Source organism: Ranitomeya variabilis, chromosome 3, assembly GCF_051348905.1.
Source record: "Ranitomeya variabilis isolate aRanVar5 chromosome 3, aRanVar5.hap1, whole genome shotgun sequence".
Classification (NCBI taxonomy): Eukaryota; Metazoa; Chordata; class Amphibia; order Anura; family Dendrobatidae; genus Ranitomeya; species Ranitomeya variabilis.
In genome coordinates this window covers 614,858,541-614,882,465 of record NC_135234.1, presented here as the reverse complement: position 1 = coordinate 614,882,465, position 23,925 = coordinate 614,858,541, and the positions used below count along the sequence as shown (strand labels likewise).

General features: G+C 46.0%; 1 protein-coding gene and 2 non-coding genes across 3 annotated transcripts; all 3 read left to right on the top strand.

Moving 5' to 3' along the window:
• Positions 1-18,490: 18,490 nt before the first annotated feature.
• TPT1 (tumor protein, translationally-controlled 1) lies at positions 18,491-22,923 on the top strand. Its single transcript, XM_077297363.1, has 6 exons — positions 18,491-18,646; positions 19,544-19,617; positions 19,712-19,899; positions 20,990-21,095; positions 22,117-22,233; positions 22,720-22,923. The coding sequence occupies exons 1-6, from the start codon at positions 18,619-18,621 to the stop codon at positions 22,720-22,722; spliced, it is 516 nt and encodes a 171-aa protein (XP_077153478.1). The 5' UTR covers positions 18,491-18,618; the 3' UTR covers positions 22,723-22,923.
• LOC143764101 (small nucleolar RNA SNORD58) lies at positions 20,836-20,912 on the top strand. Its single transcript, XR_013213062.1, has one exon. It is a non-coding gene; the product is annotated as a small nucleolar RNA SNORD58 (small nucleolar RNA).
• LOC143818660 (small nucleolar RNA SNORA31) lies at positions 22,536-22,665 on the top strand. Its single transcript, XR_013224654.1, has one exon. It is a non-coding gene; the product is annotated as a small nucleolar RNA SNORA31 (small nucleolar RNA).
• Positions 22,924-23,925: the final 1,002 nt, after the last annotated feature.

Genomic DNA, 23,925 nt, shown 5'->3' with positions numbered 1-23,925 from the left:
CGGCGGACCTGGAGAGTGAGTGAGGAGGGGGAGGCAGTGAAGAGGATTAAGTCTGCCTTCCCCAAAGGGAAAAAAAAAAAAAGGAAGGAAGGAGGCAGGTGGCGGCGGTCACCAAGATAGCCTCGTACAGCGGTGCATGGGGGTAGCGGTGGCTACCGTCCCATGGGGTCCCAGGCGAGATGCCGGTATGTGGAGTCCTGGGCAGAGAGACGCCGGGCACGTGGGACCGCTGAAACGCCGGCACCATCGCCGCCTGGGCCAGGGCGAGCATGTGTGCGGGCGGGCGTCGGCAGAACGCTGAGGGGCGCGCGCGCGGCAGCGTGTCCCCGCTTATATCCTCCCCTATGAGAACGAGCAGTGCGCATGCTCAGATCATCACTTCCGCCGGCAGCGCAAAGCATAAAGGGAGCGCCTCCAGGCAGGAAAATGTGGACAATTCAAATCTCCTCTGCACTAATCACAGTGCGGAAGCCACTGTGAGCGACCAGGAGCAGCAGGATGCGCAGGAGATTATACAGTTATCTCCCGAGCAAGCGCAGGTACAGCGGCACCAGCGTACACAGCATCAGCGCAAGGGAAACTTCCTCTCAGCAGCGCAGCAGCAGTGGACGCTCAGGGTCACAACGCAGCCGAGCTTCTGCGAAAACCACGCGACCTGTGACGAATCCAGCGGTGGATATAGTCCCCAGGCCCGAGACGGTATCTCTTGTCCACAGGAGGGTGAGTGATCTACGTGAAAGTCCTGAGTTTAATACAGAGTTACTCTTTTTTTCTAGGGAAAGAAATGTGTAACCAAATCAAAGCACAAGGTATGTGCTATATGCCCGGAAGAGTTACCTTCCTCATGGGAGAAAAAGCTATGCAGCAATTGCATAGAAAAAACAATTCCGGAAGAATCCCCGGCGTTTGCCTCAAACTTAAAGTCACTAATAAAGAGCCAGGTGGAGAGTGCCCTTAAGGGCGTTAAGACCTCAAAGAAACAACGCAAATCAAGCCATAGGTCCCCTGAATCCAGTATGGACGAGTCAGAGAGTGAAATATCCGATTCTAGTGATTCATCAGCCTCCGAGTCCTCTTCGCTATCTTCAGAAGGGGGACGCAGTTGCTTCCCTATCGAAGAGACAGATGCCCTCGTGAAAGCCGTCAGGGCAACAATGGGACCTGTTGTGAATTAGACTTTTTGGCTCCCTCTTGTGGTCACTAGTGATATGACACTTTGATATTCCTTCCCTTGCTTGGTACCCACCTGGCCTCGTTAGTCCAGGGGTGTCGCTATTTGAACTTCCTGGATTTTCAGTCTGGTGCCTGGCATCGTTGTAATCAGATCCTTCTGTTTGCTCCTTTCTGCTGGTCCTGGTTCTTTGCAAAATTAAGCTAAGTCCTGCTTTCTTGTTTTTGGTTATTTACTGTGCTCTTATTTTTGTCCAGCTTGTACTAAATGTGATTCCTGATACTGCTGGAAGCTCTAGGGGGCGGATGTTCTCCCCCCGTGCCGTTAGACGGTTCGGGGGTTCTTGAATATTCCGCGTGGAGTTTTTGTGAGGGTTTTTGCTGACCATATAAGTCATCTTCCTATATTCTGCAATTAGTTAGTGGGCCTCTCTTTGCTAAAAACCTAGTTCATTTCTTGCGTTTGTCTTTTCTTCTTACCTCACCGTTATTATTTGTTGGGGGCTTGTATCCAACTTTTTGGGGTATTTCCTCTGGAGGCAAGAAAGGTCTTTCTTTTCCCTGCTAGGGTTAGTTAGTTCTCCGGCTGGCGCGAGACGTCTAGAATCAACGTAGGTACGTTCCCCGGCTGCTGTTATTTGTGTGCTAGGTTCAGGTATATGGTCAGCCCAGTTACCACTGCCCTATGAGCTGGGTTTTATGTTTGCAGACTTCGCTATTTGTCTTTGAGACCCCCTGCCATTGGGGTCATAACAGGGACCGTCTGGTAGACGAATGCCCTAAAAAAACGGCGCAGGATATAATTTTCAGTGGTTTGGAACAAAAGAAAAGGAGAGCATTCCCAATAAATGAAAAGATTCACTCCCTAATTAAAAGAGAATGGAAGAAACCAGACAAAAAAGTTCTCTTAACCCCCAAGAGAAAATACCCCTTCGACGACCCAGCCTGCTCATCCTGGAGTAAGGCGCCAAAATTGGATGTGGCCATAGCAAAGGCCTCTAAAAAATTCGCCCTGCCATTCGAAGACATGGGTACCTTAAAGGACCCGATGGACAAAAAAGCCGAGACTTTCTTAAAAAACTCCTGGGAAGCAGCAGGAGGTGGATTAAAACTGGCCACTGCGGCCACTTGTACTGCCCGTGCTTTAATGGTATGGCTCGAGCACTTAGATTCCCAATTAAAAGAAAAGGTCTCAAGAGAGACATTTCAAAAGGCAGTGTCTGTTATGAAAGGTGCGGCAGCCTTTTTGCCGACACATCAGTAGATTCAGCCAGACTGGCGGCTAGGTCAGCTTCCTTCTCAAACGCCGCAAGACGTGCCCTGTGGCTAAAATGCTGGCCAGGGGATTTGCAAACAAAAACCAAATTATGCTCAATACCATGTGAAGGCGAGTTCTTATTTGAGTCAACATTAGATGACATCTTAGACAAAGCCGGGGATAAGAAAAAATCTTTTCCCGGGTTCCCCAATCAGTCTTACAGGCGTCCTTTTCGGAGCAGAAAGTTCATGCGGAGGAAACCCCCAAAAGGGAACAAAGATGGTTGGGAGGACAGAAGAAATAAGTACAAAGGCTTCATATTCAACAAATCCCCCCCCCCCCCCCCCCCCGACAATACGAAATCACAATGAAGGTATTCCCCGGGTCGGAGGGAGATTGACCTGTTTTCTTCCAGCCTGGGAAAAAATTTCAAACAGTACCTGGATACTAAGCATAATAAGAGAAGGTCTCAAACTGAAATTCCACACCCCTCCCGGCAATTCCTTCATGATAACACCTCAGAGACAATCACACGAACAGTCAGCTCTTCAGGAAGAGATTTTGAACTTGATTCAGAAGGTAGTGTTGCAAGAAGTCCCCTACCAGGAGAAAGGTATGGGCTTCTACTCTCCCCTCTTCCTTCGCAGGAAACCGGACGGATCGCACAGGGCGATCATAAATCTCAAAGGATTAAACAATTTCCTCGAGATTCAACATTTCAAAATGGAGACAATAAAATCTTGTGTAAAGATGCTCTTTCCCTTGTGCTTCATGACTGTTCTAGATTTACGAGACGCGTATTACCATGTGCCTATCCACAACAACCATGAAAAATACCTGAGACTGGCAGTGACTATCCAGGGGGAAGAGAAACACTACCAATTCAGGGCTCTCCTTTTCGGGTTAGCCATCGCACCACGGGTATTCACAAAAATGTCAGAGGTAATGGCCCACATACGGGAACAGAATGTCCTAATAGTTCCCTAATAGTTCCCTATCTGGACGATCTCTTGGTGGTAGGAACTTCATCCCAACATTGCAAACAACAGTTGGAGATGGTCATGGCTTCACTGATGAGTCTAGGTTGGCTACTGAACATACCCAAATCCAGAATAGTGCCAACCCAGGTACAGGAGTACTTAGGGATAGTCCTAGACTTAACCACGCAGAAATGCTATCTTCCACAGGGGAAGATCCAAAAAATGACACAGATAGTGTCACAGATGACAACATTCCCGGTCACTACTCTAAGAAAAGCGATGTCCCTGCTGGGATCTATGACCGCCTGTATCCCGGCAGTACAGTGGGCACAATGTCACACCCGGGACCTGCAATGGGAAACATTAGACTCAAGCATGTCTCTGCGCGGAAATTTAGACGGGCGATTAAGTATCTCGTCAAACACGATACACTCCCTACTATGGTGGGCAGACCCAGTGAATTTAACCAAAGGGGTTCCTTGGGCACTACCGACGGAAAAAATCCTAACGACAGATGCAAGCCCCTGGGGGTGGGGAGCACACATAGACGATCAAGTGGCACACGGGAATTGGAGCCAAAATCAACAGCTAGCCTCTTCAAACATGAAAGAACTGTTAGCGGTAAAACTGGCCCTAACGCACTTTCTAAAGCTCATTTGCTCCTATCACGTAAAAATCTTTTCGGACAACCAGGTAGTGGTAGCATACCTAAACTACCAAGAGGGCACCAGGTCTCGAGCATTAATGGGGGTAACCCAATCCATATTCCACATAGCAGAACACAATCTAAAATCCCTGACAGCTCTCCACATAAAAGGTTCAGAAAACCGAACTGCAGATTTCTTGAGCAGGACATGCTTAAAACAAGGGGAGTGGGAGCTAAAACAATCAGTGTTCAACCAGATCATAAAACGTTGGGGACATCCAGAAATAGACCTGTTTGCGAACAGTCAAAACCAGAAAGTAGACACATTCTGCTCAATCGATCCCCGGGGGGGCCCAGTAGCGCTAGACGCCTTCACAATTCCCTGGAACTATTGTCTCGCTTACACGTTCCCTCCGATATCCCTCATTCCCTAAGGGTACCGTCACACATTGAAATTTTCATCGCTGCGACGGCACGATTCGTGACGTCGCAGCGTCGTATAATCATCGCTCCAGCGTCGTAGACTGCGGTCACACGTTGCAATCACGGCGCTGGAGCGATGCCGAAGTCCCCGGGTAACCAGGGTAAACATCGGGTAACTAAGGGCAGGGCCGCGCTTAGTAACCCGATGTTTACCCTGGTTACCAGCGTAAACGTAAAAAAACAAACAGTACATACTCACCCGTCGGTGTCCTTCAGGTCCCTTGCAGTCTGCTTCCTGCTCTGAGTGCAGCCGTACAGTGAGAGCGGAGCGCAGCACGGCTGCGCTCTGCTCTCACTTTCCGGCCGGCACTCAGAGCAGGAAGCAGACGGCAAGGGACCTGAAGGACACCGACGGGTGAGTATGTACTGTTTGTTTTTTTACGTTTACGCTTGTAACCAGGGTAAACATCGGGTTACTAAGCGCGGCCCTGCGCTTAGTTACCCGATGTTTACCCTGGTTACAAGCGAAGACATCGCTGGATCGCTGTCACACACAACGATCCAGCGATGTCAGCGGGTGATCAAGCGACGAAAGAAAGTTCCAAACGATCTGCTACGACGTACGATTCTCAGCAGGGTGTCTGATCGCAGTAGCGTGTCAGACACAGCGATATCGTAACGATATCGCTAGAACGTCACGAATCGTAACGTCGTAGCGATGGAAATTTCAATGTGTGACGGTACCCTTAGTGCTGAGGAAGATTCGGGAGGACGGAGCAGCAGTGATAGAAATAGCTCCATTCTGGCCCCGCAGAATATGGTTTTTGTGGCTAAGAAAGATGTCCATATCAAGCCCTTGGGTCCTACCAGACACTCCGAACCTGTTATCCCAGGGACCAGTTTTCCACCCCAATGTAAAGAGCCTACACATGACAGCTTGGCTTTTGAAAGGAAGCTACTAAGCGATAAGGGTTTCTCCCCCAATCTAGTATCCACTCTATTACAGAGTAGGAAACTTGTAACCACCAAAATATATGGGAAAGTGTGGAAAAAATTCATGTCAGTATCCGGCGCAGACCCAACGGGAAATCCCAATACAGAAAATCCTTGAGTTCCTGCAGAAGGGACTGGAAAAAGGTCTAGCTACAAACACTCTAAAGGTTCAAGCCAGAAATCGCTGGATCATGAGGTTCATTAGCGCTTCAAGTAGGTCCAGGCCTATTCCCCTCCATACTTCTCCTCCCTGGGATCTAAACCTTGTTCTAAATGCTCTAATCAAACCTCCCTTCGAGCCCCTGGCAGACGCTCCTTTAAAAATTTTATTTCTAAAAACCACACTCCTGGTAGCCTTAACCTCGGCCCGATGCGTTAGCGATATACAAGCGCTGTCTGCATGCCCACCCTTTACTCAGATTCTCGAAGATAGTCATTCTTAAGACTGACCCGGCTTACCTCCCTAAAATGTCGTCACAATTTCATAGAACCCAAGAGATCTCTTTGCCCTCCTTTTGTCCCAGCCCCAAAAATGAGGGGGGAAAAACATTGCATACCCTAGATGTAAAAAGGTGTCTGGTCCAATATCTGTCAGCCACTAGGGAGTGCAGGAAGGATAGGGCTCTGTTTGTCTGCTTCCAGGGTCCACGGAAGGGACAGAAAGCATCGAAAGCCACATTGGCGAGGTGGATAAGAGACGCCATCACTCTATCCTACTCATCCTGTGGGGCAACCATTCCGGAGAATATAAAAGCCCATTCAACCAGAGCAGTGGCATCATCCTGGGCAGAGAGAGCTGGCGCATCAATACAACAGATATGTAGAGCTGCCACTTGGTCTTCCCAATCTACATTTTGCAAACATTACCGCTTAGACTTGACCTCCTCAGATCTCACCTTTGGGCGAAGGGTTCTAGAGGCAGTGGTCCCTCCCTAAGAGTTACAATCTATGCAAATCTCTCCGTGGTGCCATCATGGGGGATAGAGAAAATCGTAGTTACTTACCGATAACGGTATTTCTCTGATCCCATGATGGCACCCGTATATTCCCTCCCTTTTCACACACAGGTGTGCACACTATAATGTATTAGTCATTAGCTTAGTCACGGTGCCTCTGTTAAATTAAATTGGTTAAGTTTTAATTTGTGCAAATGTTGAGTTGCAGCTAAAGTTCTGTATAAAGGCTCTGTAAACCAACTGATGTGGGAGAGAGGTACGCCCTTTTTCACCTGTAGGTTTCCTGTCCCTGGGGGCGGACCCCTCTCTCCGTGGTGCCATCATGGGATCAGAGAAATACCGTTATCGGTAAGTAACTACGATTTTTTGCTAACCATCCAAGGTAAGCAGACTGCTGCCTCCTGGTATTATCAGGCTGGCAAGGTTCATGGATATTGGATCCTTACCAGCCTGAAATACCAGTCCCAGTAGTCTGCTTTTGATTTTATCATGTGTACCACTTTATGGAGAACAATATCAGCACCCTAAAATGTCAAACTAACATCTAGCCTGCTATTTAACGTTACAAACAGAAGAAAGTATTTTTTAACTGTAGATGAGGTCTGTATACAATCATATGCTGAAAACAATTTCAAGCTCAGATCTAACCTGATGTTTCATGTTTGTAACAGAAAAAAATGTTTTTTTTTTTAATCTGTATCAGATCTGCACACAGCTGAATATCACCACCACAAAATTACAATATGGTGTGATGAATCACATTAGCAACAGCTATAAAAAATTTTTTTTACTGTGCTACAGCTCCACAGACAGAAGAATTTCACCGCCATTAAATTACAACGTGGTATATGTCAGGCTGTATCATGTTTAACAACAGAAAAATGTATTTTTTAAAATCTGCATGCGCTACGCGGACAGTTCAATTTCACCTCAACTAAATGACAAGGTGATGTATGGCATGCTGAGTCACGTTAGCAATTGCCCCCCCCAAAAAAAAAAAAAAAAAAAGTTTTACTTTTCTTTTGGGGCACATTTAATTATTTCACTGTACAGTAGTATGATTCACTTTTAATTAGCTCTATGCTGGATTCTTTAGGTGAACACTAATTTAAGCAGTTTCCCATTCCATGTGGTCCTATTATCTATATGTGTAGATTACTGTGCTTTTTTTGCTGCCCAGCATCACTTTTCCTGGCTTTTGTCACTGCTCCCGGCTGTATGTATTTAGAGAAATCCCCTTGCTAATTTTATTTGGTTTTAATTATGTTGTAATTAAATATATATTTTAAGTAAACTATTCTATTTCCTATGCCTTTCTGCCCCTGGGAAATTTATAAGGGATTTAGTTTATTTAAGCCAGTACATGTCTGGGCCCATCTGAAGTTTGCTAGAGAGCATTTGGATTATCCAGAAGACAAGAATGTCATTTGGTCTGATGAATCCCAAGTAGAACTGTTTGGTAGAAACAAAACTCGTCGCTTTTGAAGGAGACAGAATGGTGAGTTGTATCCAAAGAACACCATACCTACTGTGAAGCATGGGGGTGGTAACATCATGCATTGGGGCTGTTTCTCGGCAAAGGGACCAGGACGACTGATCCGTGTACCTGAAAGCATGAATGGGGCCATGCATTGTGAGATTTTGAGTGCAAACCTCCTTCCATCAGCAAGGGTATTGAAGATGAAACCTGAATGGGTCTTTCAGCATTAGAATGACCCCAAGCACACTGCTAGGGTAACGAAGGAGTGGCTTCGTAAGAAGCATATGAAGGTCCTGGAGTAGCTTAGCCAGTCTCCAGATCTCAACCCCATAGAAAACCTTTGGAGCGAGTTGAAAGTCTGTGATGCCCAGAGACAGGCCTAAAACATCACTGCTCTAGAGGAGATCTGCATGGAAGAATGGGCCAACATACCACCAACAGTGTGTGCCAACCTTGTGAAGACTTACAGAAAACATAGGACCTCTGTCATTGCCAACAAAGGATATATAACAAAATATTGAGATTAACTTTTGTTAATGACCAAATATTTATTTTCCACCATAATTTGCAAAATAAATCTTGCCAAATCAGACAAGGTGATTTTCTGGATTTGTTTTTTCATTTTGACTCTCATAGTTGTGGTCTACCTATGATGTTAATTACAGGCCTCTCTCATCTTATTAAGTGGGAGACTTGCACAATTGGTGGCTGACTAAATACTTTATTCCCCACTGTATTTAGGGATGTGGTTCAAAACCAGCCAAACACATTTACATTCATGTTAAATAGTAGGCAGTACACAGATGCTATAATAAAAAATGATTCTGATAAACCCCACATAAAGTTTAGCTGTTCTAGTATAGCACAGTCATGGGCAAAAGTGGTGGCACCTTTGAAATTGTTTAAGAAAATGAAGTATTTCTACCAGAAAATGATTTCAATTACACACGTTTTGTTATATTCATGTTTATTTCCTTTGTGTGCATTGGAACAATAGAAAAAAAAAGAGACAGAGAGAGAGAAAAAAAGGTAAATTGGACATAATTTAACACAAAACACCAAAAATGAGCCAGACATAATTGTTGCCACCATTCCAAAACTGTGGGTAAAAAAACTTTGTTTCAATCATGTGATGCTCATTCAAACTCACCTGCGGCAAATAACTGGTGTGGGCAATATGCAGCATTATGCCTTGCGGCTGATTTGTGGCAGGTGGAACTGTGGCTTTAGTTGAAATGGAGAAAATTATGAATAGAGATAAGGAAATATTTAAATGTTCGTTTCAGATTACGATTGCCGAATTTGCAATATTCGCCAATTTATTTGTAGAATATTCGCAGAACATAACCAAATGCCATTACAGTCAATGGGAGGCAAAAACAAACGCATGCACAACACCTTCGAATTGCCCAAAAGCTGCCAGAACACATTAAATTAGGGGGAGACACCAGGAAAGTGGTCTCAATTCACCCATAGTACAAATTGTAGCATGTGTGGTGCAGTGACCAATCTCACAGCCAGGGGGCGCTGTGTGTGCAGTGCAGGATGCGCTTGGATGTATAACTGTGGTGGTGAGACAAAGTCCGGCAGGGTTATAAATGGCCAGTATGTGTGTCGCAGAGGAAGACACTCTGTGCTGTCAGTCTAAAGTTATGTTGTGTTCTGGGACCTGTAGTCCCACAACTAATTGTGTGGTTTTAATGGGAGACTGGCAGGGCTAGTTATGAGAGATGGGAGGGTCAAATTAGCCACACACACCCACACTCCCACCCAGGGGAGTGGTTACAGGTATGTAATGTGACCAGGGTGTGAGTCACATGGCTCCTGTGTATGGATCCGTTTGGTCCATATGCAAGGTCCTGGCGGGTCGGTGTTGGGGTCTCCTGGCATTGGAGAAGTCCTGGAAGCACCTGAGACCGTGGACCTAGTGGACGGTCAGTGTTGGAGTCTCCTGGCAGTGGAGATGTCCTGCAAGCACCTGGTAAGAGTGTGAGTCCTGGAATGGTCAGAGTGTTGGATTGTCCTGGGATGGACTGGAGTCCTGCAAGCACCTGGTAAGATCATGGCCTGTGTTGGAAGTGCCTGTGATTGGACTTCCTGGTAGCGCATGGAGAGGCTGCATCTACAGAGCCTGAGACGGTTTCTGTGTTGGGAAAGCTACAGTTCATACTGTGGGTCTGGATTATCCGAGGGCCCTGGGCACAAGGACGGTGATCCCAGTGAGGCAGTTTTCCTGTGAACCAGCACTGGCAGGAGTCAGTGTGTGGAGTCAAAGCTCCTGAGAGGTAACCCCTGGTACGGGAAAAAACCTGTAATATACGGCAGAGACGTATCTGCCATTGGAACAGACTGTCAGTGATTAATATGTTCCGTTGATGCATGTAATGAACTGTGCAGTCACCTGCTCACTGAAGAGATAAGGCGTGACTACAGAATGTTTTGTAAAGCCGCACATGTCAAAGTAACAGACTATGTGTAAGCTGGTGATGTGTAACCTGGCTTATTGTGTGGTTTATGACGCTTTAATAAACCGGAATGGACTTAATTTGTGTGAGATATCGTGCCTGTATGCGTTATTCCCATGCAAAGCGAGTATCCCCCAAGACCCGAAGTAAGGGAAACGCTATACATGGCACTGCAGCAATCAGCCATGCATGAGGTATCATGGTCTGGGACAGCATTTACAGCTTTCAATTGAAAGTCAAAGTAAGACGAGGTGGGTGTAGGCCTGCTGTACTGGGAGCCCTGATACCACATGCAACAGCTCAACCTGCTTTCATGCTCAGCCACACTCAGGTAGCATAAATATCAGTTTTGTAGAAGACTATTGTCAGAAAAATCTAAGGATAGTAACACAGGTAGTTGACTCAAAGGAAGTGGAGACCTGACGGTCTGGGAGGCCTACTGCTACAGGCAACACACGTGAAGGAGACCCAATCGGGAGTCTACACATTTACAAAAAATTTGTGGCAGACACCAACAAAGTGGCATCAATTGCAATAGAGTAGAACTAGTATAGCTAGGATTGACACCTCTTCCACTACAGCCAACCCAGTAGATGGAGACTGTAACAGGCAAGGTGGTGGAACCACTGTGCTGTAGCCCTTGGAATGCCTGGAGGGGCGTAACTAGGTGGCCTACCAAAACCCAACTCAGATAAGTGACAGCAGGCGAAAACTGACACCCAAGGAGGGACAAGGAGGTGGCACCAGGTGCTACTCCATGGCTGACCTAGAAGGTGGCAGCTGAGTCCCCGAACAGCAGGTAGGCTACTACAGCCTGAAGGAGGGATGAATAATGCAGGTAGGCACTGTAGGGACACTGGAACCACAGGTACATGATGGGACCGGCTGAGGAACAGAAAAGCATTGGCAGGTGCAGGCTGGACCGGATGTTAGACGGATGGCACTGGCAGGTGCGATCGATCTGGACCGGCTGATGGACAGAAGAGCACAGACTGGTACGAGCAGACAGGTACCAGCAGATGGGTACAGGGTAGACAAGCAGACGGACGGACCTGGGGAACCTGACAACTAGCAAGCATGCAAGGCAAACTAACAACGTAACTCAGGCACCTCCATATTGGAAAAGCCTTAAATAGAAGGTGTCGCCCATCTATAAGCTGGGAATACATTAGCTTGACGTGGGGGTCCCTTTAAGAGGGAGGGAGCGTGCGCGCCCTAAGCATAGTGCCCGGGCCTACAATTGAACCTTGGGGACACGGACACATAGGGGGCGAGATGGTGTGTAAGTGGGAGGCACTGGGAGACACTGAATGTAATGTCTGTTTGGTATGAGATCTAACAAAAGGCCCAGTCTGTAATGTCAACAGATCAGAAAGTCTGTAGTAAGAGGGAATGGTCCACTGTGTCAAAGGCAGATGCCAGGAGAAGGAGGAGGACAAACTTGTGTCGCTTTCATTTGGCAGTTAGTAGGTCGTTGGTGACTCTAATGAGGGCAGTTTTCAGTGGAATGGGGCGGTCTGAAGCCAAATTGTAAGGGGTCAAAGAGGGAGCAAGAGAGGTGGGAGGACAGTTCAAAATGGACATGTTGCAGTAGTTTGGAGGCCTAGGGGAGAAATTATATAAGATGATAGCTAGACACAGGGGATGGGTCAAGGGTGGGCTTTTTGAGGATGTGTGTGATCAAAGTATGTTTCAATTAGGAGGGAAGACACTAGTTGTTAGTGACAGGTTGAAGAGGTGGGTTAGGCTTGGACTGAAGACTGTGGTAAGGTTTGGAATGAGGTGGGACGTTATTGTGTCAAGTTCACAGGTGGTGAGGCAAAGTATTCAGCTGAGATGAGAGTACTTAATAGATGTTTAGAATTGTGAGACAGGTATATGAGGGATGAGAAGTCAGTTTGTTTTGCTGCAGTTAGCAATTGTGCAGCATTTTTACAACTTCTGTTACTGGACGGGCAACTCTGTTCCTTTTCTTTGGCAGCCGTACAGCGGTACGCTTTGTAGATGAGGGCCAGAAAGAACATGTGCTCCAGTAGATGGCAAGCGTGCATCAAGTGGCATCTGCTCCTCTTCCTCCACCTTAACATCACACACATTACAGTCCTCAGTGGTGGCACCCCAATTATCCCTTTTCTCTCCCACGTCACAACTGACTGTTGGGAACCACAGATGGCTGAGTCTGCAAATCTCTAGACAACAGAACAAAGAAACATGGCTTGATAGAAGAATATGCTGTACTTCAAAGGTGGTAACTGCTGTTCCTGCAGGTGTATGATTGTATGTAAGGGTATGTGCACACGTCCGGATTTCTTGCAGAAATTTCCAGAAGAAAACCGGAAATTTTCTGCAAGAAATCCGCATTTTTTTTTTTGCGTTTTTTTCCGTTTTTTTTTCGCGGTTTTTTTAGCATTCTGCAAGCGTAATTAGCTTGCAGAATGCTAAAGTTTTCCAAGCGATCTGTAGCATCGCTTGGAAAACTGACTGACAAGTTGGTCACACTTGTCAAACATACTGTTTGACAAGTGTGACCAACTTGTTACTATAGATGCTGCTTATGCAGCATCTATAGTAAAAGATAGAATGTTTAAAAATAATAAAAAAAAATAAAAAATGGTTATACTCACCCAGACGATCTCCTCAGCGGCGTCCGTTCCTATAGATGCCGATGTGGTTCAGGACCTGTGATGACGTTACGGCTTGTGATTGGTCGCGTGAGTCACATGAGCGGTCACGCGACCAATCACAAGACAGCGACGTCATCACAGGTCCTGAACCTCACCATCTATAGGAACCGAAGAGAGAGCATGCACCGGAGAGGTGGGAACACTTCGGGGGCCATCAGATGGTGAGTATAGGACTATTTTTTATTTTAATTCTTTTTTATTGACCAATTATATGGTGCCCAGTCCGTGGAGGAGAGTCTCCTCTCCTCCACCCTGGGTACCAACCGCACATAATCTGCTTACTTCCCGCATGGTGTGCACAGCCCCGTGCGGGAAGTAAGCAGATCAATGCACTCCTAGGTGTGCGGAATACCCGCAATCCGCATTTTTAATGAACATGTTGCTTTTTTTTCCACGATGTGATTTTTTCGCGGAAAAAAAATCGCAACATTTGCACAAAAAATGCGGAATACCCTGTAAATAATAGGAGGCATATGTAAGCTTTTTTTCGCGTTTTTATCATGTTTTTATAGCGAAAAAACTTGAAAAAAACGCGGAAAAATCCTGAACGTGTGCACATGGCCTCAAAGGTTCAAAAGCACATCAAAAGGAAAATTATCTCTATCAGAGACTTTGGTAATTGCAAAACATCTGGGGTAGTTTACAAATCCACCTGCACATGCTCTCTATATTATATTTGCAAAACCTCAAGGTAGCCGAGGTGATGTGTCGGAAAACATCTAGGTGACATTATCAATGAAAGTGACACATCTATAGCATCGGATAAGAATGGTGCACACAAGGGATGTCTTGATGACATATAGTTCTGTATGGTTGAACTTATCAGACGCAAAACAAGAGGAGACAATTTTGACAACATGATTCTCAGAAAGGAGGCGGAATGGATCTTAGGTTGCAATCATTGGTCCCAAAGAGACTCAATGAACAAATTTCAGCCCGTTCTGTTGGACAAGACAAGGGTGCCCGTCATCGCCTTTACTTTTTGCTCTCACGATAGAACCTCTAGCAATTATTATTAGACAGCACCCAGGAATTAAAGGGTTTACATATGGGAATAGGGAGTAGAGGCCCTCTACGAAGATGATCTGCTACTATTTGTAGACGATATTAATTCTCCCTCTCCACCATAATGGAATTAGGCCATAAAATTTCCCAAAATTTCATATTAATCATTGGTGAAATCAGCCCTGCTTCCAATAAATAATCCCCCAAAGAACAATATGGGAATTTATGTGGTTCATCAATTTAAGTACCCATGCATTCTTATTACAAGGGAGGTTATCAATTACATTCCCATAAATCTAAGCCCTTTGGTGTCCAAGTCGAGAAACAAAGTTGGTGCATGAGATAAACTACCTCTTAAGAACTTCGGTTCTTAAATCAGCGGGGGGGGGGATTAGCCCTTTGGTCCTTCTGGAATCACACAATTTCAAAGCTAAATCAAAACACTTCCCCACCCTGCTTCTGATACGTAAAGTCTGGTGGACCGGTAAAAAATTTGTTAGGAATGCGGGACTGCACTAAATATACTCTCATATGGGATAACTATTGTCTGGGTTTTTCTAGCCAATGCTATAAGAAATGTGATCATCAGCTAACATGTTCTCCTATTTCACTGCACCAAAAAAAAAACAAATAAAAGATCTAAAAAACAATGATACGGCTAAACAAAGGATCTGCATGTAAATGATCCTGTTGTTTCAGTATGGTGATTTTGGCATAGTGATTGAGGGGAAAACAATGAGCACACAATGAAGACCACATGTCAAAATGGTGAATTTTGTGAGTAGCCCTTCAGAGAATTGCAGATCTGGGTGCACATTTACTGGTCTTAAGGTACCGTCACATTAAGCGACGCTGCAGCGATATCGACAACGATGCCGATCGCTGCAGCGTTGCTGTGTGGTCGCTGGAGAGCTGTCACACAGACAGCTCTCCAGCGACCAACGATGCCGAAGTCCCCTGGTAACCAGGGTAAACATCGGGTTACTAAGCGCAGGGCCGCGCTTAGTAACCCGATGTTTACCCTGGTTACCAGTGTAAATGTAAAAAAAAAACAAACACTACATACTTACATTCCGGTGCCTGTCGCGTCCGCTTCCCTGCACTGTGTGAGCGCCGGCCCTAAAGCACAGCGGTGACGTCACCGATGTGCTTTACCTTACGGCCGGCACTGACACATTCAGTGCAGGAAGCTCTGAGCAGCAGCGCGGACGCCGGGGGACGTGACAGACATCAGAGGGTGAGTATGTACTGTTTTTTTTTTTACTTTTACAATGGCAACCAGGGTAAATATTGGGTTACTAAGGCCCTGCGCTTAGTAACCCGATATTTACCCTGGTTACCATTGTAAAACATTGCTGGCATCGTTGCTTTTGCTGTCAAACACAACGATACACGCCGATCTGACGACCAAATAAAGTTCTGGACTTCTAGCTCCGACCAGCGATATCACAGCAGGATCCAGATCGCTGCTGCGTGTCAAACACAACGATATCGCTATCCAGGACGCTGCAACGTCACGGATCGTTGTCGTTCTCGTTGTAAAGTCTCTCAGTGTGACGGTACCTTTAGGGGTTTAGAGATGTTTTAGGTATGGTACGCTGGAGTTTTGTACTACCTGTTAGAGGAGGTGCTCAAAGCTGGATGTGACAATGTGTTGGGAGAATACTGAATGGGGGTATTGTGGGAACCCCTGGATCTCAGTGTACTGCTCTGGAGTGATTTCTGTGGAAAAGCTTTGGTTATCATTATACCTGTAATGGGGGCTTTGGTTGACACTACTTTGAAGGGGGTGGGAGCTGGATGTGGCTCGCGACCCTCTCTCAGTGCTGCATGTGGCTCTCAAGGTCAGAAAGGTTGGGGACCACTGGTTTACGCTCATCCCATTGAAATTTACATACATGTTCATGGTGGAATCAGGAGAAATGGACGTTGGCCAGATTATATAGAGCCCTCTCGGCTCTGACTGACTGTTCAGTATAAGGCTGCCGTCACACTAGCAGTATTTGGTCAGTATTTTACATCAGTATTTGGAAGCCAAAACCAGGAACAATTAGAGGAAAGGTATAATAGAAACATATGCACCACTTCTGCATTTATCACCCACTCCTGGTTTTGGCTTACAAATACTGATGTAATATACTGACCAAATACTGCTAGTGTGACGGCAGCCTTAGGGCTGGCTGTCAGTCAGGGCTGGGGGCGCAGTTATAGCTGCCGCTCTCCATACACAGAGTGGTGACTGAAATCTGAACACTCGTGAGGAATAAAGTTCATTTCCTCAGGAAGTGGAGGTTTAGTGCGGGTGCCGGGCAGGTTCCGAACGCTGTTAATCTTCAGATTAATAACTTTTTTTTCACATGACAGGTTCCTTTAAAAAAAAACAAAACTGAATTTTCCAACTAAAAGAAAAACTTCAGTGTAGCTTCTATGAATACTGACTTGGGGTATGTAGATTTAGTTTTCATCAGCTTCAATTTTTCAAGGCCAAGAAATAGAGTAGCTACTGAGAGGCACAGGGTGTGGTCGCCTTGAAGCCCGCTCTTTGAGGGGCCCTCCTGGAGATGCACCACACTCAGGCTACTTTCACACTAGCGTCGTACGACGCACGTCGCAATGCGACGTTGCGACGTACCGACGCAATCTGTGAAAGCGCCGCACAACGGTGGCAGCGGATGTAGTTTTACAATGCATCCGCTGCCCCATTCTGATGTGCGGGGAGGCGGGGGCGGAGTTCCGGCCGTGCATGCGCGGTCGGAAAAGACGGTCACGACACACCAAAAAATGTTACATGTAACTTTTTTTGTGGCGTCGGTGCGACGCAACCGTCGCACGATGGTTGCGACATGTGGCAATCTGTCGCATTGCGTCGCTAATGCAAGTCTATGGAGAAAAAACGCATCCTGCAAGCAATTTTGCAGGATGCGTTTTTTCTACAAAATGACGCATTGTGACGTGCGTCGTATGACGCTAGTGTGAAAGTAGCCTTAACTGTATCAGCATGCACACCGCAGCGATATAAACTCTACGACAGTGCAGGGAGAGATGGTCTACCTGCATTGCCGCTCTCTGTTCTGTAGGCCACAAGTCACATTAGGTCTGAGGTCTAAACAACAGCCCAGGGCGGAGCAATGTGATGATGTCGCCGCGCCACGCACCTGACGTCAAAGTCCCGTCACGATAACGTCATCATGTGGGACTGTCGGCACCTGCCGCTGTCTGCTGGATTCGCCGAGTTTAGGTGAGTATATATTTGTTTTGTTTTTAAGATTGTGTTGTTTGTGTCTTTATGGATGGGGACTACTACTAAGGGAGCCATAATAGACTGGGGGCTACTACTTAGGGAGCCATAATAGACTGGGGGCTACTAATAAGGGAGCCATAATAGACTGGGGGCTACTACTAAGTGAGCCATACTAGACTGGGGCCTACTACTAAGGGGGCCATAATAGACTGGGGGCTACTACTAAGGGGGCCATAATATACTGGGGGCTACTACTAAGGGAGCCATAATAGACTGGGGCCTACTACTAAGGGGGCCATAATAGACTTGGGACTACTACTAAGGGGGCCACAATAGACTGGGGGCTACGACTAAGGAGGCCTTAATAGACTGGGGGCTACTACTAAGGAGGCCATAATAGACTGGGGGCTACTACTAAGGGGGCCATAATAGACTGGAGACTACTACTAAGAGGGCAATAATAGACTGGGGACTACTAAGGAGGCCATAATAGACTGGGGACTACTACTAAGGGGGCCATAATAGACTGGGGACTACTACTAAGGGGGCCATAATAGACTGGGGACTACTACTAAGGGGGCCATAATAGACTGGGGACCACTACTAAGGGGGCTAAGATAGACTGGGGACTACTACTAAGGGGGCCATAATAGACTGGGGACCACTACTAAGGGGGCGATAATAGACTGGGGGCTACTACTAAGGGGGCCATCTAGCTACACCTCTGGGGCCAAGTAAAGGGAGGTGGCTACTCTGGGACTTCATGCCAGCTGCCTGTACTCCATACTGGGCATGATACAGAGTTTGCTTCCTAGAGAAAGTGCAGGACATTCCTGTTCGCCCCTTCATGGTTTACTGCACATAATTTTTAATAAATGTTTCATCACATGGATAACTGTGTACGGCATACACAAGCTGGAGAAGCTAATACAATCCTCCCAGGACCATGGAGCCTGCAGGAAGCCCAGACACAACTGACGGCTGCGGGCCGCATCCTCTCCTCACGCCACAGTGTAGTGTGAAGTTTGTAGAAACAAGTTCGGTGATCCCCGGTAGATGGCGCTGCACACAGGAGCGGCCGCGGTAATAGCGCAAAGGGGCGGTGACATTCCTCTGCCGAGGCTCACACTTGGGCACGCGGCCTCACCTCCCCCCATTACTCAGCACTGCGCATGCGCTGGAGGCGTCACTAGGGCCGCGCCGCCTCTATATGAAGCAAGTGAGGCGCTGACTCCTTCCTTTTTCCTCCCCACCCTTCGCCGACACTGAGGTTCCCGCAGACCTCTCCGGGACTCCAGCGCCAAGCTCTCCGCCACCATGATTATCTTCAAGGATATTCTCACCGGTGAGTACGGGGTCACTGCGGGGCTGGCTGACGGCGGTTTGTGCTGCTATTATACGTGGTAGGACTCAAACTTTTACCGGTGTGTGGAGGCCGCGGCCTGGGAGCTGCTAGTGAGGGAGAGCGGCGGCAGTAGACTAGCGGGGATAACGTGGTGAGCGGCCGGCTGCTCCCCTCCCCTCTGCGGCCGGGTAGCACTGCGGTACCGCGGGCCTGGGCCGCCGCCAGCGCGACTCTCGCCTCCTGCTTTGTGCGTCATCACCGGGAAATGGGCGGGAAACATGCGGATGTGGGGGAGGGGCGTCACCGGGTAGACTAGTGCTGGTGAGCGGCGGCGGGCACAGGCCTCCTGCCAGCTGTACAGGGGTGCCCTCCGCGCTGCAGGGGGCCGGGTTGTGGGTACACGGGCACACCTGTGCATCCCGGCCTATAGACAGTCATACCTGTGACATGGGGCAGTGGCCGCTCCTGTTTCTGAGCTGCACACAGCTGATACTTTACCTGAACAGTCCAGTGTTTATTGGCAGAATTGGGGTTCCCTTTCTGTGGCGGTGCTCGGGGTTCCTGATCTCTCTGGGGCGGAGTGTAGCAGTGGTGTTATGTATAGTACAGGGCATATGTTTCTGGGATTGTGTGTGTGTATATATCCCTGACATACAATATTAGTTTGGTCTCTAAATATGATATAATTTTATAGCACCATTTATTCCATGGCGCTTTACATGTGCAAATGCTGATGTAGACAACTTGTAAATCTTAAGGGGGAATATGAGGTGGTCTTGGGTCTGCTGGTGTCTTTCCACAGCAGACCCTAATAACAGATGGGCTTAGTGTAGCCTGATACCTCATCCAGATATCGTGGTCTTAATTGCACTTTTTTTTTCTCCCTCCCTGTTCTAGGAGATGAAATGTTCTCTGACATCTACGTGTACAAAGAAACTTCTGATGGGCTGTGTATTGAGGTTGATGGAAAGGTAAGCTTCTGGCGGTGGCTTGGGCACAGTAATTCTTATAACCCCCTCCAAAGAGGCGTTTGATCTTGTCTTATAATTTCCTCTTCTCTTGTAGATCGTCACCAGAATGGAAGGTCAGATTGATGATGCCCTCATTGGTGGCAATGCGTCTGCAGAGTGTCAGGAAGAAACATCAGAAGCATCTAAGATCAGTGGGGTTGATGTAGTATTAAACCACAAACTTGAGGAAACTGCCTTCACAAAGGAGTCCTACAAACAGTATATTAAAGACTATATGAAAGCGTAAGTGATCAGACTTGACGCTGAACACAACTTTGTGCTTGAGCAGCTGGCTCCTCTTCATACATTCAGAAGATGCATACATTAAAAAAAAAAAAAATTTGGCTACGCCACTAGTGTAATTCAGAAGAGGTGCAAGATGTTTGACATATGTATGATGTGGCACCTCCACATACTGGATTAGATAAACAAAGGTGACTATTCACTCTCAGATGTGTGTTAACTCTGAAAAGCCTATTTAAGTGGGCTAAAGGAATCGCCACTTAAGAATGGTTCCCTTGGGTATCTGGTTTTAATTCCTTGAATGCAAATGGTTCTTTTGATCTAGGAATCTTAGCGGTATGGAGATATGTATTCTCTATCCTTCTCTGCTTCAATTCAAAGTATAAGTGTGCAGCCTTCTATTGATGTCTAGGTCTTGTACTCTGAATTTGGAGCACACCATTCCTAGCTACTGTGCAAGTATTCAAAGTCCTGCTGCGTGAAGTTTTCCAAGGTTATTCCAGTGACAATGCTGGTCATATTTACTCTCCACCCATCTAAGTTATGGCATCCAAAAGTTCTGCTAGTGGCCTCTGCAACACTATGGCCCCTTATGACCACATGACAGGATGGTGATGTTGACAATACATTGACCATTAGTGTGGACTCATGACTTGATGGTTGGCATGAAACTTTATTCAAACTTGCCCACATGTACTTGTATACCGGATGAGTCTTAAAGCTGTACCATGGAAATCCCACCTTCCTTTCTCGATTATGCTAGTAGTAGTGTGAGCTCTGACAACTGCATAGCTATTAATGGTGTTGGTAAAGCTGCTTCATATTCCAAAACCACACTGCCCAGGCCATGTGGGCAAGTTGGTGCTGTAATGTACCATTCAGTGCATCTTTTGGTTATCGCTGATTTGTATGTTGTGAACTCCTGCTGGTGCAGTGTGGCAATGATGACTATCTTAGGACACCTTTTGGAGGCTTAGTTCCTATGAAACAACTCTAAAGTCTGACTGAGCTACAGTGAATATGTATATGTGAAAACTGCATAGATGTGATCAGATTTATGAATGCATTTTTTTTTTTTTTTTTCCTCAAGCATCAAATGTAAACTTGAGGAAAGTAATCCAAACAGAGTAAAGCCTTTTATGACTGGTGCTGCAGGAAAAATCAAAGAAATTCTTGGAAACTTCAAAAATTATCGGGTAAAGTTTTAATATTGTCATAAAGCAAATCCACTCTTTAAATGTGTTATCCTATCACCATAATTTAAATGCTAATGCATTGGTGTAGGTTCCTGGCTCTTATCCTCTTTCTAATGTGAGGGATAATGTACAATTGGTACTTTTTAGTGTCCACCACTCTGAAATCACCTTCTTAAGTACTCTAGTTCATAGTCGTCTGTTAAACTCGGTGGACTAAAGTGCAGTCTGCTTCGCTCTACCATAATTGATCAGGCATTATCAAGATTTTCAATTTTGAGGCAAAATCTATTCAGTGACTCCACCATTACAGAGATGGAAGCTGAGATTGTGTACTGATAGGAAGAGCCAGTGACACTCATCTACAAGGGAGATTGTTGCTAGGAATGTCTAGACAGGAGGGAAGAGGCAGATCACCACCCTTCTCCCCCTCTCCTACACAAGACCACACCATGTCTAATTCTATTGTGGAGAACAGCATCTCTGCAGCAGAAATTTCATTAATGGTGTGTATTAAGTTCAGTGAACATGTGGATTTACCTGCATTAGACTGCAGTGCTTTAAACGCAGCAAATATTCGTTGCTACTTCCGGATTGTGAAAAATGTACCCTTGGTGTACATGCCCATATCCTGAAGGAGCAGCATTTTAGACAGTTCACCTGCATTGCTTCCAAACTGCTGCATTCTACAATACGAGCACAGTGGATGGGATTTATAGAAATCCCATACACCATGCTTCCTTTACGCTGTGTAAACTCACCTGCAGTGCTGGGTTACAAGCTGTGGCTTGTCAACTATCTGCAGCAGAGCTATGTTGTCTGTCCGTTAACCCCCCCCCCATATCAATTCACAAGATGTGGTAAATCAGCTTGCCACTGAACACATGCAGATTTAACACTGAGCACTTGTTTAATTCTTTTGAGCAGGTTTAGTGGACTTCAGATCAGGCACACTCCAAATATGCTTGAAAAAGTTTGAATGTGTCCATGATGTCTGGTTTTCTAATTTGCATGTTATGTGTAGTTTTTTACAGGAGAAACTATGAATCCAGATGGAATGGTCGCTCTCCTAGATTTCCGTGAGGATGGAGAAACACCGTTTTTGACCTTCTTCAAGGATGGCCTGGAACTTGAAAAATGTGTAAGTTGGTGATCTTTTATAATATGGAATGGAAATGTTTTCCTGCATTTTAAATGGGATTCTAAGCACTAGAGGAAGTTTCCTTTTAGCTTTAGTTCTTGCGTACCCTTCAGGTTCTCAGATGAAGGCTTTCTGACTGGTGTTTAAGCTGTCAATGTAATGTTTGCACAAAGTCAGATGGGCTGTTCTGACACTACCTGCAAAGCTTGTCCTCAGACACATGATGCCTAGTTCCAGTCAAAAGACCTGAAGCCAATCTGAACCAGTCAATTAATGTGACTGTGACCTAAGTCCAGTATGATCTGCATCTAATGATAGACCATAAGCCTCATTCTGTTGCTTTTTGGTTTGCACAAAGATGCTATAGAAACTTTCCTCGCGCTTTCTGTGTGTCAGACTGTGGCTAAGCAGATTGAATAGAGGAATACATGGTCTTGAGTTGTTGTTGAATTTTCTTGGGTTACTTATATATTCTTTCTTTTACAGTAACTGAAGTTTGTTCATCCATCATAACCTGCTGCTGCTTCACATCCATACAACATCAGGATTAAGCAAAGTCTTATCGCCCCCCACACGAACTGGACTGTTATCATCATGCTACTTTTTCTTTTGATCTAAATTATTGGGGTGGAGACATTATTTTTAAACTTTGTCATTTAGTCTAATAAAGTTGTCACGCTCTACTCTAAATGATGCATCTCTAATTCCTGCATATTGATCGGCTTTGGAAACGAGTCTCTTTATCAATGAGTAATCAGACCATTCAGTTTTAAATTCCTCCAGGAAAAGATTCCTGTAAGTTACCACAGCAAATGCTCTGCCTGGTCTGACAAAGTGTAGTTCTCCTGACATTTTATAAATGTGGGGTCTACACACATGACTCTTGCAACTTTACCGATTGCTCAATTAATGCAGTGTTTTCAGCATGTTGGATAACTATTTGGCATCAGTGAGTATCACCACCATGTCTGTAGGCTGACGATGCATCAGGAAAGGCAGACAGGCTACTAAAATCGGCACAGCCAGAACCTTCTCACTTGCTGCAACAGTGAGCTGGGCATATGGCAGATCTATATTGAATAAGACAAAGATCAGATCCAGTTCTCTACTTTGCATAGCATTGACTGCCCTCCCAAACTGTGAAGAGGCTGTTAAAGCTACAGCAGCTTCCCGCAGCATCAAAAATACAATTTAAATGGCTTCTTTATTAATGGTTTTAGGCTGTAGGCACACATCCAGAATTGCCATGGAAATGTCCATAACTGTGCCGTGGGAAGAACTCATGCGGAATTGGCATGCGTAGTCCCGCTAAACACTAGCGTTTTGCAAGCATAATTAGCTTGCAAAATGCTAGCGTTTTCCAAGCGATCAGTAGCATCGCTTGGAAAACTGACAGGTTGGTCAAACATGCCTATGCAGCATCAATAGTAAAAAGATGTAATGTTAAATAATCATTTATATTCTCACCTTCCGACATACCTGGCAGACTTACTGCTTCTCACGATGGTCCCAGTAATACATTGCGAGAATGACACACACACACACACACACACACACACACACACACACACACACACACACACACACACACACACACACACACACACACACACACACACACACACACACACACACACACACACACACACGCGCGCACACACACACACGCACCCCAGATGATGTAGCAATCTC